The sequence below is a fragment of the Somniosus microcephalus genome, chromosome 5, assembly GCF_052327205.1.
Source record: "Somniosus microcephalus isolate GS21.2 chromosome 5, FLI_Smic_1.0, whole genome shotgun sequence".
In the NCBI taxonomy this organism is placed as follows: domain Eukaryota; kingdom Metazoa; phylum Chordata; class Chondrichthyes; order Squaliformes; family Somniosidae; genus Somniosus; species Somniosus microcephalus.
Window position 1 is genome coordinate 44,829,127 of NC_140991.1, and position 19,091 is coordinate 44,848,217.

General features: G+C 41.9%; 1 protein-coding gene across 1 annotated transcript in view; it reads left to right on the plus strand.

The window, feature by feature from the left end:
* Positions 1 to 19,091, plus strand: part of wdr37 (WD repeat domain 37) — a 154,847-nt gene that overhangs the window by 82,878 nt on the left and 52,878 nt on the right. Inside the window, 5 exon segments of the mRNA XM_085987595.1 lie at positions 1,133 to 1,204; positions 2,070 to 2,114; positions 3,470 to 3,546; positions 10,005 to 10,242; positions 11,644 to 11,785. Coding sequence (XP_085843721.1) covers positions 1,133 to 1,204; positions 2,070 to 2,114; positions 3,470 to 3,546; positions 10,005 to 10,242; positions 11,644 to 11,785 — 574 coding nt within the window.

Genomic DNA, 19,091 nt, shown 5'->3' on the forward strand with positions numbered 1-19,091 from the left:
AGGCCTCGGCGGTTGGGGGGGTGTGGGCAGAACAGAAGTGTCGGGGGGGGGGGGGCGTGACCGATCTCGGTGGCGGGGTGGGTGGGGGTGAGGCAGCGACGCTGGATCCAGCAGGTAAATGGAAAGACACTTGCCTCCTGGATCCAGCAGTCCTCTCCTCCCTTCAGCTGCCGGGTTCCCCGAAGCCTGGGAAACCCAACCAGTCAGAGTTAAATTTGTAATGGTGAATCACCATGAGGCAGGGAGCCTCATTATAATATTTAAATAGATGACCCGCCTCCTGGGAGCAGGTTGGCAGTCAGCCCCCGTCCCGCCTCTGTTAAAACTGGAAGCGGGCAGGTTGGAGGCGGGTTGGGGTCGGGATTCAGTTCTTTAACTCTTTAACCTCCCACTCGACTCCAACCTACCCATTTTTTGGGGTTAAAATTCCCCCCATTTTCTTTTGAGTTAAAATCAGACTCTTCCCAGAACACAGCTGTAATGGTGAACCAGTCTCACTTTTTCACTTAGGTATGATGCAAATTATTTTGTAAATGGTTGGAAAAATGTGAGCTGTCATACAGGAGAAAACATTGGTTATGTTCCCAATTAACCCTTGTTTAAGTCTGCTGTTTTTCTTTGAAGATCACTGTGTCATGTTGTGGAGCGCTGAGACAGGTTCAAACTTTAGAGGTCATAGGTGGTTCTTTTTAATGTTTGGGATGAACAATTATTCATCCTTTAATTCTAATGTGAATAAAAGAGAATTCTCTCTTTTTAAAAAAGTAAATCATTTTGCTATTATACATGATTGTGTATTCATAAACACCTCTGTCTTGATGTGTTACTGCCTTTGTGTTCCCAAACTCGTCTTGTTTTATTCTGTCGCTTGTTAATTGCTTCACACACTGTGTCATATTTTGTTGATTTGCATATGTTTGAAATCCTTACCTTTTATGTGTATATTAGTCGTTTAATGTAACCTCTGCCTTTGTTCACATTGATGCTAGTACTATAACCTTTTTTAGCTTGCCTTTAAGAACCAAGGAATTGCTTCGGTGTGTATATACTTAGTAAATGGCTGTCATACAGGAGGAAACATTGCTTATGTTCCCAATTAACTCTCGTCTAAGTCTGCTGCTTTTCTTTAAAGATCACAGTGCCATGTTGTGGAGCATTGAGACAGGAAAGTGCCTCTTGAAATACGTGGGTCATGCAGGGTCAGGTGAGATCGTCTTTATATTAAATTTAATGAAATCATTTGCAGTAATTTGGTTTTATAATGTATATGTGTGGATATAGCAGTTTAGTATGTGAGGTTAAAAACAACAAGTATGTGATACATTGATCTTAAATGCTTTTGAGCTTAAAACTTAAGAGAACGGGGGTGAAACTGGTCTTGGGCGGTAGTGGGCGAGAGTGAATCCGCAGATCGTTTTACTCCCTGCCTGATTTTTATTTTCCATCGACTTCAACAGAAAAGAAAATCGGATGCGGTATAAAACGGGCTGCCGATTCACTATTGTCCATTTTGTGCTGTTGTTCAAGACTAGTGTCGCCACCAATACCTTTAAAATGATTTGAGATGGAAGTAGTGGCATTTCACCAACACAAAAAACTAGGTTAAATTAAAATAGTTTGCAAGCAATTAAGTGCTAAAAGTCAAGGTTGGAAATTGGATGCATGGTTCATAAAACCAATATTTGGACAGCAGATTGTGTTGGAAAGCCAGCATGCTGTGCTGTGGCATGGTGGGTCTGGCTTTAATCCCTCGCACTGAGCTCCTGATATTAGCTGTTAGGAGGTGATTAAGCACATCCTCTAGGAAAGTCAAAAGGAGAGTCCTTTCTGAGCTGCTTTCACATATTTCCAAGAAGTTGGGTTTAAACAATGGTGGAAGACTGAAAACGGGTTGCCCGCTTGTCTTCCGTTACATATGGTGCATGCTGTGGGGACGCCAATAAGAGATGGGAGTGGGAGAATAATTCCCCAAAAAGGTGAACTGTTCTCCTTACATAAAAATGTTAACTTCTGCATACTGGGAGTTTTAGATACATTAGTTGTCTTTTATTTCCTTTTTCTTCCTCCAGTGAATTCAATCAAGTTCCATCCTTCAGAACAGGTAGCTCTCACAGGTACAGTATGCAGAATTGTGTTTATAATGTTGCAGAATATGAAATTATTTTATAAAATTGGTAATCCTAAAAATAGCTAACTATATGCACACTGCACTATGAACCTACAGACTATTGAACATCTCAGTAGTGCAGTGCACGTACAGTATAACCGTCTTAACTCTCAACTAAGTTAGCTGTATCGTATTAGATCAATTTTGGCTTCAGATAGTCGGCCTGCATTGGTGCATTACAGGTACGACACCTACTTTCCTGGTCTTTTGTGTGTATAGTGAAGGAATGAAACTTTTATCATCTTGCATACTAGGTTCATTGGTAAAGAATTGGTCTTACTAAGGAAACCCATGTGAGGAGACAATGCTGAATATTCATACAGCAAAAGCTGTGAATAACTTATCAAGACTTGCTGCCCTGGTGGGCTGCAGTGGTCATGTTTGTTTTCATAATAGCACAGCTGAGATTAGGAGAGCTGCTGACTGAGTGAAGGTCGGGCACCATTGGGAACTTGGCTGGCAAAGTGGGTTAAACATTCGCCTTTTATCGCAAGTCCAGCTAATATCACTGTTCTGAGCAGAAGGGGCATTTAGAGGCAGCTCTAATTTTCATCCAACTGTGCAGATGATGCCAAAAGAAGGAGACATGACATCATGAAGAAGGATTTAGACTTTTCACTGTGAATAAGTGTAAATTAGCACTGGAGCAAGGAACCAAAAGAGGGAGCTGTTGATTCATCATCTCTGTGTAGAAATTTTAAATTTAAATTGGGTCTTTCTGTAAAATGTAATGCAACAAAATAAAGTGCACTGTACTGGTATTCCAACCACATCGTCAGTTATTTCAGGTTGACCGTATATGGTGTCATTATGTGGTGCAGCAGTGCAAAGTCTGCAGAGGTTATCATCGGGACCATATGAACTGATGACTCTCAATTTCCAAGATAGACTTTGGAAACAAATGGCACTCTTGATGACTGACCGTGTAAGTGCATGCAGTGCTATATTTAGCCTTTACTTCTGAAAGCCAACTATAATTAGAGCATTATTTTGCCAGTAGCTGCAACTTATTTTAAAAATAATGAACATTTTACTCATGCTAAAATGTTGCTTTCTTTAAAACTTTGAAGAAATCAGCAGAATTTGCTTGCTGCTTTTGAATTGCCATTCAGTGTATGCACTTCCTTTTGCGTATTAAGAAGTTGAAAAATTTAATAAGCATAGTAATGTGAAGGCTTTATATTTTTTAATGTGAAATGACAATTTTACATTTGTTTGTGGCTAGTTTAATATGTCCAAATTATGCCATGTACAAAAACAAGCGTAGATTGGTTTCTTAGACTATTTCTATTGTACTTGAAGCATCTGGAGATCAGACGGCTCATATCTGGCGATACATAGTGCAACTGCCCACCCCACAGCCTGTGACAGACACAAGCGTGAGTAACTATGCACTTTTCAAGCTAAATCAAGTCTGATGTATATCTTTAAATAAGTCAGCACATTCCTTTTATGATTCTGTCTTTTCCATTTTCTGGTGATCCAAACTATTGGATGTAATGAACACAACTACTGCCACCTCCACTCGGATAACCCCCGGGGGCCTTTATTCAAAACAAAGTCATTGTCATGAAATAAATCTGGTTGCCTTGTTTGGAATATAGTGAGCAAGAAGTGGATAATACACAGACAACATCTTGAAATGTATTAATTGTTTCATTTCACGGTAGTAGGCTGCAATGATTTATCTTAATTTTTTTTTCAATTTATGACCTTGTTCTGACCAAGCATGTTTGAGTAGCTAGTTATGCTCCCTTTGTTGTTTCAGCTCTAATGTTGAGAACAGACTTTCCTCACTAATTGGCTTTTCTCAACTTAGTAATGGTCCCTGGCTTATGGTCTTGGTAGTACAAATTTAAAAAAATGTTTAGTTGAAATCTAAGTAATGTTTTGGTAAGAAAGTTGAAATGGTAACTTGGAAAATGGATTTAATTATGTATGTGTTTGAACAGATTGATGCCTAGCTGTGTGACTGCTTTGTTTGACTGACTTTGCTATGTTGTTTTTTCTTTCACCCTGAAAATAACTACTTTTTTATTGGTTGTTGTTAGTCATAAATAAGAAATAAAAGGAATGTTTTAGATAGAATGGCAGGCTGTTCACTTTGTAGATTCATTTACAAAATTACTTTAGAAATAAACAAACAAAAAATTTAACAGGAAGAGCAAAAGGCAGAGGAAGAATTTAGAAAGTCACAAATAAGAAGCTCCAGGCGATAGATAGAGAATCTGCGTTGATATGTTTTGTGTGAGAGTGTAAACCTGGCAAGTCTTGTATTTTCTCACAGGTAACTTGAATCATATTGTAGGTAGGCAAAGCACCTGGAGTTTTTTTTTGGTAATCAGTATGAAGTAAATCTGAGGAGGAGTGAAGTAGAAAGAAGAACGTTTCCTCATGTTGCCACAAAGGCTATCCAAAAAAGGTTTTCAGCTTTTGGAAGGTTCATTGTAATGATGCAAATTCTGGTGCCGTTTTGGTGATTTTAGGTAAAGCTTTATTTCAGTATAAGTGACAGATTCCATTGATGAACAGGTTTTGAATAGATCATAATCTTAAACTGTACTTCAAAGAGTGCTGATAGATCTGAAGTGGATTGGTCTTGTGAATCAAAATTATTCCACATTTGTTCAACCTGCATGATCAGCCATGATCTTATTGAATGGCGGAGCAGGCTCGAGGGGTCTACTCCTGCTCCTACTACTTATGTTTCGCCACACAAAATTGGATATTACCTGTCCTCCACCGGGGAGGGGGACAGTGAAAAGAAGGAGGAGCAGACAGGCGTTTCTGTGGCCGCAGACGTGACTCCAGGATGGTATGTTGCCTCCCTGGTGCTAGGGTCAAGGATGTCACGGAGCGGCTGCAGGACATTCTGAGGAGGGAGGGTGAACAGCCAGAGGTTGTGATCCAACGACATAGGTAGAAAGAGGGATGAGGTCCTGCAGGCAGATTTTAGGGAACTAGGAAAGAGATTAAAAAGCAGGACCTCAAAGGTAGTAATCTCTGGATTACTCCCAGTGCCACGTGCTAGTGAGTACAGAAATAGGAGGACAGAGCATATGAATGCGTGGCTGGAGAGATGGTGCAGGAGGGATGGCTTTAGATTCCCGAGGCATTGGGACCGTTTCTGGGGGAGGTGGGACCTGTACAAGCCAACAGGACCGGGACCAATATCCTCGCGGGGCGGGTTTGCTAGTGCTGTTGGGGAGGGTTTAAACTAGCTTGGCAGGGGCATGGGAACCTGAGAGTGGATTCAGAAGGGAGAGAAGCAAAGTTGGAAATGGAAGGCATAAAACTAGTAAGCAAGTTTGGAAGGCAGAGGAAACAAAAGCTAGAAAATAGACAACAAGGGAGTTTGGCAGTGCTAAATGGTATATACTTCAGTGCAAGGAGTCTAGGGAATAAAGCAAATGAGCTAAGGGCACAGATAGACACGTGGGAGTATGATATTATAGCTATTACTGAGACATGGATGAAAGAAGGGCAGGAATGGCAGCTCAACATTCCTGGCTACAGGGTTTTCAGACGAGATAGAGAGGGGGATAAAAAAGGAGGGGTGGTCGCAATATTGATTAAAGAAACAATTACAGCTGTGAGGAGGGATGATATCTTCGAAGGATCATCCAATGAGACCATATGGGTTGAACTGAAAAACAAAAAAGGGGCAACCACACTCCTGGGAGTGTACTATAGACCCCCAAACAGTCAGAGGGAGATAGAAGAGCAAATATGCAGGCAAATTTCTGAGACGTACAAAAATAGGGCAGTAATGGTAGGGGATTTCAACTTCTCTAATATTAACTGGGATAAAATTAGTGTGAAAGGTATAGAGGGAGCAGAATTCTTAAAAATGCATTCAGGAGAATTTTTTTGGCCAGTACGTAGCAAGCCCAACAGGAGAGGGGGTGTTCTGGACCTAGTTTTAGGGAATGAAGCTGGGCAGGTAGAAAGGGTATCAGTGGGAGAGCATATTGGTGGTAGTGATCATAATTCAGTTAGATTTAGGATAGTTATGGAAAAGGACAAGGATAGGCCAGGAATAAAAGTTCTCAATTGGGGAAAAGCTAATTTTACTAAGCCGAGATGTGATTTGGCGAAGTGGACTGGAGACAGAAACTTGAAGGTAAATCAGTGTCAGAGCAGTAGGAGGCATTCATGGGGGAGATAGTGAGGGTTCAGAGCAAGTATGTTCCCTTAAAGAAAAAGGGTGGGACTAACAAATCTAAAGCTCCCTGATGTCATGGGGCATACAGGGTAGGATAAAGAAAAAAAGGGAAGCTTATGACAGATACCGAGGGCTCAATACTGCAGAAACCCTAGAGGAGTATAGAAAGTGCAGGGGTGAAATTAAAAAGGAAACTAGGAAAGCAAAGAGAGGGCATGAAAAAATATCGGCAAGGAAAGCCCAAAGATGTTTTATAAATACATTAAGAGCAAGAGGATAACTAAAGTAAGAGTAGGGCCTATTGGGGACCATAAAGGTAACCTGTGTGTGGTATGGTTCTTAATGAATACTTTGCGTCTGTTTTCACAAAAGAGAGGGACGATGCAGACATTGCAATCAGAGAGGAGGAGTGTGAAATATTAGATGAAATAAACATAGTGAAAGAGGAAGTATTAAGGGGTTTAGCAGCTTTGAAAGTGGATAAATCCCCAGGCCCGGATGAAATGTATCCCAGACTGTTAAGAGAAGTAAGAGAGGAAATAGCAGAGGCTCTGACCATCATTTTCCAGGTGTGGTGCCGGAGGACTGGAGGACTGCTAACGTGGTACCGTTGTTTAAAAAGAGAAAAAGGGATAGACTGTGTAATTTCAGACCAGTCAGCCTAACTGCTAGGAATATTATTGGAAAAAATTCTGAGGGACAGGATAAATCTTCGTTTAGAAAGACAGTCAGCATGGATTTGTTAAGGGAAGGTCGTGTCTGACTAACTTGATTGAATTTTTTGAGGAGGTAACAAGGAGGGTCGACGAGGGTATTGCGTTTGATGTAGTCTATATAGATTTTAGCAAGACTTTTGATAAGGTCCCACATGGCAGACTGGTCATGAAAGTAAAAGCCCATGGGATCCAAGGCAAAGTGGCAAGTTGGATCCAAAATTGGCTCAGAGGCAGGAAACAAAGGGTAATGGTGGAAGGGTGTTTTTTGGACTGGATGGCTGTTTCCAGTGGGATTCCGCAGGGCTCAGTACTGGGTCCTTTGCTTTTTGTGGTATAGATCAATGATTTGGACTTGAATGTCGGAAGTATGATTAAGAAGTTTGCAGATGATACAAAAATTGGCCATGTGGTTGATAATGAAGAAGAAAGTTGCAGACTGCAGGAAGATATCAATGGACTGGTTAGGTGGGCAAAATGGAATTCAAACTGGAGAATTGTGAGGTAATGCATTTGGGGAGGGCTAACAAGGCAAGGGAACACACAATAAATGGTAGGATACTGAGAAGTGCAGAGGATCAGAGGGACCTTGGAGTGCATGTCCACAGATCCCTGAAGGTAGCAGGACAGGTAGATAAGGTGGTTAGGAAGACATACGCGATACTTGCCTTTATTAGCCGAGGCACAGAATACAAGAGTAGGGAGGTAAGGCCTGAACTATATAAAACACTGGTTAGGCCGCAGCTAGAATACTGCGTGCTGTTCTGGTCATCACATTACAGGAAGGATGTGATTGCACTAGAGAGGGTGCAGAGGAGATTTATGAGGATGTTGCCTGGGCTGGGGTTATTTTCTTTGGACAGAGGAGGCTGAGGGGAGACCTAATTGAGGTGTATAAAATTATGAGGGGCCTAGATAGAGTGGCTAGGAAGGACCTATTTTCCTTCGCAGAGGGGTCGATAAGCAGGGGGCATAGATTTAAAGTAATTGGTAGAAGGATTATAGGGGATTTGAGGAGAAATTTTTTCACCCAGAGGGTGGTGGGGGTCTGGAACGCACTGCCTGAAAGGGTGGTAGAGGCAGAAGCCCTCATCACATTTAAAAAGTACTGTACTTGGATATGCACTTGAAGTGCTGTAACCTACAAGGATACGGACCAAGTGCTGGAAAGTGGGATCAGGGTGAAACATAGAAGATAGGAGCAGGAGTAGGCCATTCGGCCCCTCGAGCCTGCTCCGCCATTCAATGCGATCATGGCTGATCATCCAAATTCAGTACCCTGTCCCTGCTTTCTCCCCATATCCCTTGATCCCTTTAGCCTTAAGAAATATATCTAACTCCTTCTTGGATATTTTTAATGAATTGGCCTCTACTGCCTTCTGTGGTAGAGAATTCCACAGGTTCACCACTCTCTGGGTGAAGAAATTCCTCCTCATTTCTGTCCTAAATGGCTTACCCTTTATCCTTAGACTGTGACCCCTGGTTCTGAACTCCCCGACCATCAGGAACATCCTTCCTGCATCTGGTTTGTCTAGTCCTGTTAGAATTTTATACGTTTCAATGGATAGCTCTTTGTCGGTGGTCACGGACAAGATGGGCCGAATGGCCTCCTTCTGTGCTGTAAATTTCTATGATTCTATGATAAATATTGTAATTTATGGAGTCAACTTATTGCGATGGTCTAAAAATATTTTGTGATCTGTGGCAATGCATTATTCATTTGAATGTTGTCATTATAGTGCAGGCAAGGTACATGGGAGCTGTGACATTCTTGGCAAACTGTTAACAATTTAACTCACTATTAAAACTCAAGATTTCAGTTCTGCAGTGGTTGACCTGCAATGTAACAAAAATCAAAAATGAAATGGAAACACGAAAGTGATGTGCTGCCTCAACAATATAATCGAATTATTTCTTGTAACTACAAATGAACAAAGCAGGAGTAGCAATAAATTGAATAGGAGAAAACAGTCGTTGAAAAGTACATACATCCATTGTCCATTCTACTCAGTGTATTCTTTGCAGCTACCATTATGAGTAAGCCTAAGAATCCAATGGGAAGAGTAACACCTCTTTTTAGATGTTTTGACATGATTACCCCCAGTACAAACCAATATCCCTCTTTGGTAGTGTTGGTTATGAAAAAGAATTGGGAACACAGGAACAGCAGTAGGCCATTCAACCCATCAAGCCTGTTCCACCATTCACTTAGATCTTGGCGGATCTGTCATCTACCCGCTTTGGTGCCGTAACCCTTAATACCCTTGCCAAACAAGAATCTGCCTATCTATTGAATATCGGTACTACCCTGAGAAAGCACTTCTGCATGTTATTAAAGGAATACTGTCATTTTACATCTGACTACAAATCCCACGAGGTATCCACACAGCAGTTACAGCATCTTTTACCAAACAAAAATCCTTTGGACAACATCTCCATCACGTGTGAAGTGATTCTATTATGTAGAGACTTGAATGTGTTCCGTGAGTGAATGCTGTTACTGACCCTTTCAACATTTCCTAATTCAAAGTTGCTTAATTCAGATTTTTTTTGAAACACTAAATTCCCACTTTGCTGTGTTATTTACTTTGCTTAACTCAAATTGTTGGATAATCCAATTTTTGTAGTGCAAAAAAAAATTAAATTGTAAAGGGTAGACTATTGTTTGTGATTCTCTTTGTTGCTTACCTGAACTTTATGTGATCTGCTGTGGATTGGTGGGCCGAGGTGGATGAAGCTCTCACTGTTCAAGAATCTGTCAACAGAAGTTCAGAACAGTTAAACTGTGTTGTGTTCCATGCTGCACAGCAGGAAAATCAATCCTTTGGCTTATTGCCATAGTTGTCTCATTTGACTAATTACTTTAATAACTGGCCAGATACCTTCAGTGTTGCTGCTAATATGGGTCCAGCATTCTATCTGCTGGCTGTGTTCAATTCTCCTCTTTGTTCTGTCGTAGCAAATGTCTGGGGAGGAAGAAGTTGATTTCTCAGACAAAGATGAAGCAGATGGAGATGTGGAGGGTCCCAATGAAAGCTCAACAATCCGAGTTCCATCAACTACGCTCAAGAGTCATCAGGGTGTGGTCATAGCAGCTGACTGGCTAGTTGGAGGCAAGCAGGTGGTCACAGCATCCTGGGATAGAACTGCAAACCTTTATGATGTGGAGACATCAGAGCTAGTGCATTCTCTGACAGGTATGGATGAGGTATAGGAAACTACGATATGTATTATACATCTAGTTAGACATATATTTCTGTGCTAAAAATGCAACACTAAGTTTTGAGATGTTGAAGAAAAAAGAACTGCTAGCCAGAATTATGTCTTTTTTTTGTCACTAGTCAGCACTAGTAATTTGTCAAGGCTGTACAGTAAAACACTTACAAAATGCACTCGAGCGTATAGAGAAAAGTTGCTGCAGAAATTGTTCACATAACTGGAAGTGTACATTAGGTTCAATATTTTATAAGCAGGGTACAATGTTAAATTTATGAGTTAGTGGTCTTGCAGGCCAGACTTTAAATGTTTCAGTGCCATCTAGGGGCTGTGATCTGGGTGGCAAAGTGACTGATGGGAAAAGGAAAAATGGACCTTTGTATTTAGTGATCACTTGTTTTTCTGTACCTACATGTTCCTCTCCTTATGTATCTTTCTCTGATTTTATTTTTTCTTCCCCTCTCTACCTCAAAATCCATGTCTTGTGCAGGAGAAAGCAGAACTGGCTGCATTACGGGACTTGGCCACCTCTATTTCTGTATCTTATGCTATTGGTTAAGAACCAATTTCTGAGCATTCCAGCTCACTTTATACCATGTTTAGCAATGTCTGAGAGTCACTGCTAGACACATCCCCCCTCCCCCTCTCCAATTTTTTTGTGCTTTGAAACTGCTGGTCAGAGGTAGGCTGAGAGCTGACATTTTGAGCAGAATCTTCTGCACCATGTGACCCCATAAGCAGGGAGTACTATCCACAGTTCCCATTCATTACATCAGAACAGAACTCCATGATGTCTCTTGAGGGGAACATTCTGTGCAAAGTGTGTGCTTTCAGGCAATCTGTGGGTAGCACTTGCTACTGTGATTCATGTTTTACAAGGAAGTGACTGGGAGAAACTGATGGCTATATAGATATTGGTTTTGTAACATTTAGAAATATGAGACGATGTAATATAGTACACTTCACACCAAGTATTATACGTGATTTCACCTTTTTTAAAACAGTGTTGCAGTTTATCTCCCTTAAAATCTATGTTGAGCTCTATTGCGGAATTCTTTAAATTTAAACCATGGTTGTTGTGTCATGAATTTTTTTCAAATTCCTATGTTCGTGTCTGTTAAATGATACTTTTGTTATGGAAATTCTTCAATATCGCTGCTTGTAGCTTCAACCAATTAGCAAGGATAATGTAGGGTCATACTAAGTCAATCTGGTTACTTTATTTCTGCATCTAAACTGACTGTTGAGAATGGCCATTAGTGACTTTCAAAAGAGCACGGCTGGAGAAGTAAACTTGGCTGTGGCTTGCACATACAATTTTGATTTCACATGGTAAAAATAAATTGACAGCACAATTTATGCTGCTTCTCCCTCCTTGTCAGGACATGACCAAGAGTTAACTCATTGCTGTACTCACCCTACTCAGCGCCTTGTGGTAACATCATCACGTGACACCACCTTTCGTCTCTGGGATTTTCGAGACCCTTCAATCCACTCGGTGAACGTCTTTCAGGGTCACACAGAGTGAGTGTCTTGAAATTTTTAAACCTTTAAAGGACTACTGTTGTATTTCTCCTGCAAGTCTGAAAACAGTATGAGATTATATTTGTATTTGCACTGATTATCAGGTCACAGTGCAAAAGTGCATCTTGAGGCAACTTGAACACCTCTTTTTGGACTACATCAATTTCATTCATTAAAATGTATATTTTTGCAAGTTGTAAACCTCTACAATTTACCATGTAATCATAGAATATGTTAATAAGTAATCTGCTTAAACTGGCAATATTAGTGGTTTTGTTCATTCCATGACCTTCTCAACAACCATTTTGTAATGTAGTTCAGAATCCAGAATAATCTTGGCCTTTAAGTTTGGTCAGGGTTGTTGGTTTTCTGGTATGTATTTTTGGAATAGACCTCAATTCTTGGGGGAATCATTAATCAACATCAACACTCATGTTGCTATTTGATTATCAAAGTGCATGCAGTAAAAAGAAAGACTTTGCATTTCTATAGCGCCTTTCACAACCACCGGACGTCCCAAAGCGCTTTACAGCCAATGAAATACTTTTTTGAAGTGGAGTCACTGTTATATATAGGCTAGCTATTAGGGCATAGAGAGATTGAGTCGATTAGGCTTATATTCGCTAGAGTTTAGAAGAATGAGAGGGGATCTCATTGAAACTTATAAAATTCTAACAGGACTAGACAGACTAGATGCAGGAAGGATGTTCCCGATGGCGGGGGAGTCCAGAACCAAGGGTCACATTCTATGGATAAGGGGTAAGCCATTTAGGACTGAGATGAGGAGGAATTTCTTCACCCAGAGAGTGGTGAACCTGTGGAATTCTCTACCACAGAAGGCAGTTGAGGCCAACTTATTAAATATATTCAAGAAGGAGTTGGATATATTTCTTAAAGCTAAAGGGATCAAGGGATATGGGGAGAAAGCAGGGACAGGGTACTGAATTTGGATGATCAGCCATGATCTCATTAAATGGCGGAACAGGCTCCAGGGGCCGAATGGCCTACTCCTGCTCCTATCTTCTATGTTTCTATGTCTATGGCATGGCCTTGAGTGAGAGATTTGTTTGGTTTTGCTTCATTTTGGTGATTATTTAATAGTTATGTCTGTTTATATAGTTGGTGTGCTTTGTATTTTTTGAGAGGGGTGGGGTGGGGTGGGTGAGAGAACTGACCTGTGCCACAACCACTGATTTATTATACTGACACTCCACAATTCATAGGGACAGTAATGGTGAGGAGATTGTCATGGTTACAACTGTTGTTCACTGGTTGGAGCTGCTGAACTGTCTCTCTAACGTGGAGAAACTCATTCTCTTTGGATTGTTGTTTGCGTGTGGAATAAATTCGTCACATGCTGGTTACGCTGTCTTGGACCACATGTTGTATACATTATCAATTGATATTCAGAGCTATATATAATATATATGTATGTGTACTTCCTGTTCGTTGCCTTATTACATTTCATTTACACTGAAAGTTATCTATTTCACAAACCAGAAAATTTATTTTAAGGGTGAACTTTTAGTTTAACTGGCACTTATAAAAATGCAAAAGCCAGAAAAGGCTTACATTTTTGTGGCTAAGTCTTTCCCTTTTGAACAATGCGGCCCCTTAAATGTGACTCACCTATAGAAAGCAACTGGTCAGAGATGAATAGCATGGGTGGTAGGATTGAATTAATGTCATGATTTTTCATTGAGTTGCTTTTGGGAGCTTAGAAGAAATATTAGAGTTTTATCATCTTGAAGATTTTACATAGAAACATAGAAGATAGGAGCAGGAGTAGGCTATTCGGTCCCTCGAGCCTGCTCCGCCATTTAATGAGATAATGGCCGATCATCCAAATTCAGTACCCTGTCCCTGCTTTCTCCCCATATCCCTTGATCCCTTTAGCCTTAAGAAATATATCTAACTCCTTCTTGAATATATTTAATGAATTGGCCTCAACTGCCTTTTCTGGTAGAGAATTCCACAGGTTCACCACTCTCTGGGTGAAGAAATTCCTCCTCATCTCAGTTCTAAATGGTTTACCCCTTATCTTTAGCCTGTGACCCCTGGTTCTGGACTCCCCCACCATCGGGAACATCCTTCCTGCATCTAGTCTGTCTAGTCCTGTTAGAATTTTATAAGTTTCAATGAGAACCCCTCTCATTCTTCTAAACTCCAGCGAGTATGAGCCCAATCGACCCAATCTCTCCTCATACGTCATTCCTGCCATCCCAGGTATCAGTCTGGTGAATCTTCGCTGCACTCCCTCCATGGCAAGAAGATCCTTCCTCAGATAAGTGGCTGGTTGTGTCCCTCTGGAGTGATTTGAACTGAATGGAAAATTGGCCTGTGGAGCAGATGGCCTGGACCTCATTCAGTACTTTTAAATAAAAGTTGCTCTAATCCACCTTTTTGAGGCAGTGGGCATGAGCAAGACCGAAAGTAATAATCACTACATAGTATGGCATTAACATAACATAGTAAGGTTCAAGCGTAGGATCAAAAGTGACATAAGTAGAACAAAGACCAAGGTAATAGATTGGAAAAGAGCAAATTATGAGGAAATGAGGGTGGAACTAAAGAAGACAAATTGGGAGAAAATCTTGCTAAACAAAGAGACAGGAAAAACAGTGGGAAATCTTTAAAGCCCTAAACAAGCAAGCTAATTATGGGGCACCATGGATGGTTAATAAAATAAAGGGAAAATTGAATCTAAAGAAAAAGACATACAAGAAGTACTTCGATACTAAAGGAGAGGAGGACAATAGAAAGCAGAGAGTAGGGGTAAAGGACAGTTATTCAGATTGGAGGAAGGTAGAAAGTGGTGTTCCACCAGGATCAGTGCTGAGACCACTGTTATTCATAATTTACATTAAAGATTTGGATTTCGGAACAAGTAACTCAATATCAAAATTTGCAGATGATACAAAACTGGGGGGGCAGGGTATAGCTAACACTGTGGAAGAATGCGACATAATTAGAAAACTTGTAGACTGGGCAATTAAGTGACAAATTAACTTTAACATAGATAAATGTGAGGTGATGCATTTTGGTAGGAAAAATAGAAAAATCACCTTTTTAAAAATTCATTTATGGGATGTGGGCGTCGCTGGCAAGGCCAGCATTTATTGCCCATCCCTAGATGCCCTTGAGAAGGTGATGGTGAGCCGATGTCTTGAACCGCTGCAGTCTGTGGTGAAGGTACTCCCACAGTGCTGTTAGGTAGGGAGTTCCAGGATTTTGACCCAGCAACGATGAAGGATCGACAATATACTTGTAAGTCAGGATGGTGTGTGACTTGGAGGGGAACTTGGAGGTGGTGGTATTCGCATGCGCCTGCAGCCCTTGTCCTTCTAGGTGGAAGAGGTAGCGGGTTTGGGAGGTGCTGCCGAAGAAGCCTTGGCGAGTTGCTGCATTGCATCTTGTAGATGGTACACACTGCAGCCACAGTACGCCGGTGGTGGAGGGAGTGAATGTTTAAGGTGGTGGATGGGTTGCCAATCAAGTGGGCTGCTTTGCCCTGGATGGTGTCGAGCTTCTTGAGTGTTGTTGGAGCTGCACTCATCCAGGCAAGTGGAGAGTATTCCATCACGTTCCTTACTTGTGTCTTGTAGAAAATAAGAAACTGAATGAGGTAGAAGAGCAAAGGGATCTGGGGATACAGGTGAACAAATCATTAAAAGCAGCATCATAGGTCATCAAAGCAATTAAAATTGCTCACAATGCACTTGAATTTATTTCTAGGGTTATAGAATTCAGAAGTAGTGAATTATGTTAAACTTGTAAAGGACCCTGGTCAGGCAGCCACTTAAGAACTGTGCACAGTCCCGGTCACCGTACAGTAAAGAAAAGGCTTAGAGGTGACCTGATAGAGGTCATTAAAATTGGGAATGGTTGGACAGGGTAGATGTGGAGAGAATGTTTCCGCTTGTGGGAGAATCCAAAACTAGGGGCCGTAAATACAAAATAACAACAGAGAATGCTGGAAAAACTCAGCAGGTCAGGCAACATCCGTGGAGAGAAATTTGAGTTGATGTTTCGGGTTGAAACCCTTCTTCAAAACTGGAAAGAAAATAAAAAGATCGAAGGCAAAGCTGCGATCGAACAGAAGAAGAAAAGGAGACAATAAAAGGTATTAGAAGCCAGATGAGATGGTAATGGGCCCGTGGAGACAAAAGGCAGCTGAGATTAGGTGTGAAGTGTACTGGCAGGATAAGGACAGCTGCCAGGTGAGAGAGAGAAACAAAAGGAAAGGAGTGCAGGGGGGGGGTGGGGGGAAGGAGGACCCAAAACAAAGGGGTGGAAAAAATTTAAAGGAAAAAAGTAAGAGGCTGAGGTTATGATCTGAAATGATTGAACTCGATATTGAGTCCGGAAGGCTGCAAGATAGTTACTAATAAATCCAATAGGGAAATAAGGAGAAATTTCTTTACTCAAAGTGTGATTAGAATGTGGAACTCGCTACCACAGGAAGTGGTTGAGGCGAATACCTTAGATGCTTTCAAAACTAAACTGGACGAGTATATGAGAGAAAAGGGAATAGAAAGATACGCTGAAAGACTGAGATGAGGCAGATGGAACGGGAGGAGACTCATGTGGCGTATAAACACCAGCACAGATTAGTTGGGCCGAATGGCCTGTTTCTGTGCTGTATATTGTAAGCTATATACACAGAAAAGTCTTAGTTTGAATCTCAGCTGTCTACCTTTAGCCTATCATCAAGGGCATGGCTCACCTAAAAGTCACAATATAGACACTTGTGCGGTACTGGAGTAGTGCTGCCTGAGGAGCAGGGCCCCACCTTTTCCTTCAGGCAAAGAAGGAAAAAATCCATTGGAAAACTGAAAGATGAATCAATTATAAATCTTTTATAACAATTTATCAGTCGTAACTTTTTTTATAACTTGATTTCTGAATCTTTGATTTTGTCTCGCTACTCTTTTTTTCCTGAAGGCATTGGTGGGGCACTTTTCTTATTGCTTCAGATAAGCATTTCACTAGCTTGTTCAGTTAAAAGAAAGACTTGGGGCTGGATTTTCTCAGCGGTGTCGGGATGGTGGCGGGACAGCTGGTTGCCAGGTTCCGGTCCCGCTCCTGGCTGCAGCCGCTCTGCCAAAGGGATTTTCCCTTGATTGGCCTTGTTAAGCCCGCCCTGCGGGCTTCCTGGCCAAGTAACAGGAAGCGGGTCTGATGATGTCATTTGATGACGCGTCACAGCTGGCTTCCTTAAAGGGACCACGGCCACATTGAGTTTGACAGTTCTGTCAATGTTTGACAGCATTGAGGTGCTGCAAACACTGACAAGCACTGCACAAAGGTGGACGGTTGCACCCAGGCTCTCCAATGACTCCCTCCATATGCTTATAGAAGGAGTCACAGCACGCAGGGAGGTTCTCTTCACTTCTAAGGGTGGAAGAGACCTCCCCAGGACACAAACACAGCCTGGTTGCACATTGCACAGGAGGGCAAAAGCAGGGATGTCGTCAGGGGACCCTGGCTGCAGTGGCGCCAACCTTTCAAAGATCTCGGTGGATCACGAAACATTACTGCAAAGCCACACTCAAACTCACCCTGCTGTGCCACTCAACACATCCCCATCACTCTGCCTTCCATACCCTGCTCCAGCACATCCTTACACCAACTTCACAGAATCACAGAAACCCCACAGTGCAGATAGAGGCCATTTCGGCCCATCGAGCCTGCACCGACACACATCCCACCCGATCCCCGTAACCCCTACACCAACACATATCCCACCCTATCCCCGTAACCCCACGTATTTAATCCCCCTAACACTAAGGGTCAATTTATCATAGCCAATCAACTTACAGGAAACTCTATGGTATCTGGCACGGGGATGGTGCTGGTTGATTAAAAATTCCGGATGACAGAGAGGGTTATCTACCGAGGCTATTTTTAACAAAACAAAAATAAAAAAATCAAGAAACATAGAAGATAGGAGCAGGAGTAGGCTATTCAGTCCCTCGAGCCTGCTCCGCCATTCACTGCGATAATGGCTGATCATCCAAATTCAGCACCCTGTCCCTGCTTTCTCCCCATATCTCTTGATCCCCTTAGCCTTAAGAAATATATCTAACTCCTTCTTGAATATATTTAATGATTTGGCCTCAACTGCCTTCTGTGGTAGAGAATTCCACAGGTTCACCACTCTCTGGGTGAAGAAATTCCTCCTCATCTCAGTCCTAAATGGCTTACCTGTTATCCTTAGACTGTGACCCCTGGTTCTGGACTCCTCCGCCATCGGGAACATCCTTCCTGCATTTAGTCTGTCTAGTCCTGTTAGAATTTTATAAGTTTCAATGAGATCCCCTCTCATTCTTCTAAACTCTAGCGAATATAAGCCTAATCGACCCAATCTCTCTTCATACGTCATTCCTGCCATCCCAGGTATCAGTCTGGTGAATCTTCGCTGCACTCCCTCCATGGCAAGAACATCCTTCCTCAGATAAGGCAACCAAAACTGCACACAATACTCAAGGTGTGGTCTCACCAAGGCCCTGTACAACTGCAGCAAGACATCCTTGCTCCTGTACAAGAAATGTACAGTATACAGTAATTGGGTACTCAACTACAGAATGTTGTGTTAAGTGGATGGTGGAAGATGCTTGAGTAAGTACAGTACTGCCAGTTGAGGGTAATCCATAACTCTTTAATTACTTAACAATAAAACAAAACTTATACAGTAAACAGAAAAATGGCAGATCGGAAGAGACTACCGGCAGCGCGGGAGAGTCAGACTCCTGTTATTGAGGTGTTCGGACTTCCGACAGCGCCAAGAAGACGAGTAGTGGCAGTTTGAAGAACTACCCCCACTGACTAACTCGGCCACTGCGGGAGACTCTGACTCGGACTCGGCAACATTTCCGGTTATTGAGATGTTGTTTTCGGAGTATGAATTTTGCTGGTTAATAGAGAATTCCGGATATTTAGGTGCCGTTTAAACAAGAGTTTCCTGTACCTTGCACCTCCACCCTTCCCTGTCTATCTACATTATCACTTCCCCATCTCACTAGCCACCCCTCACACTCACCCTCATCCTACTGCAAGCATACCAACTAACAACACACAAGGGTAGGCACTTGAGAGGTTTAGCCAATGTCCATGTGAAGTTTCTGGTAATGTGTTGTGTTGTCATACAGTGAAATCTATATTTTCAACACTGCCCCTTATTGGACATATCTTTGTGCACCTTGAGAAGTGTCTTACTGAGTTCCAGTGAATGTTGAGACACAACTACCCCCTCCTCCACACTCATAGTGATGAGTGTGCATGGAATGGCTTGGACATTAAAGGG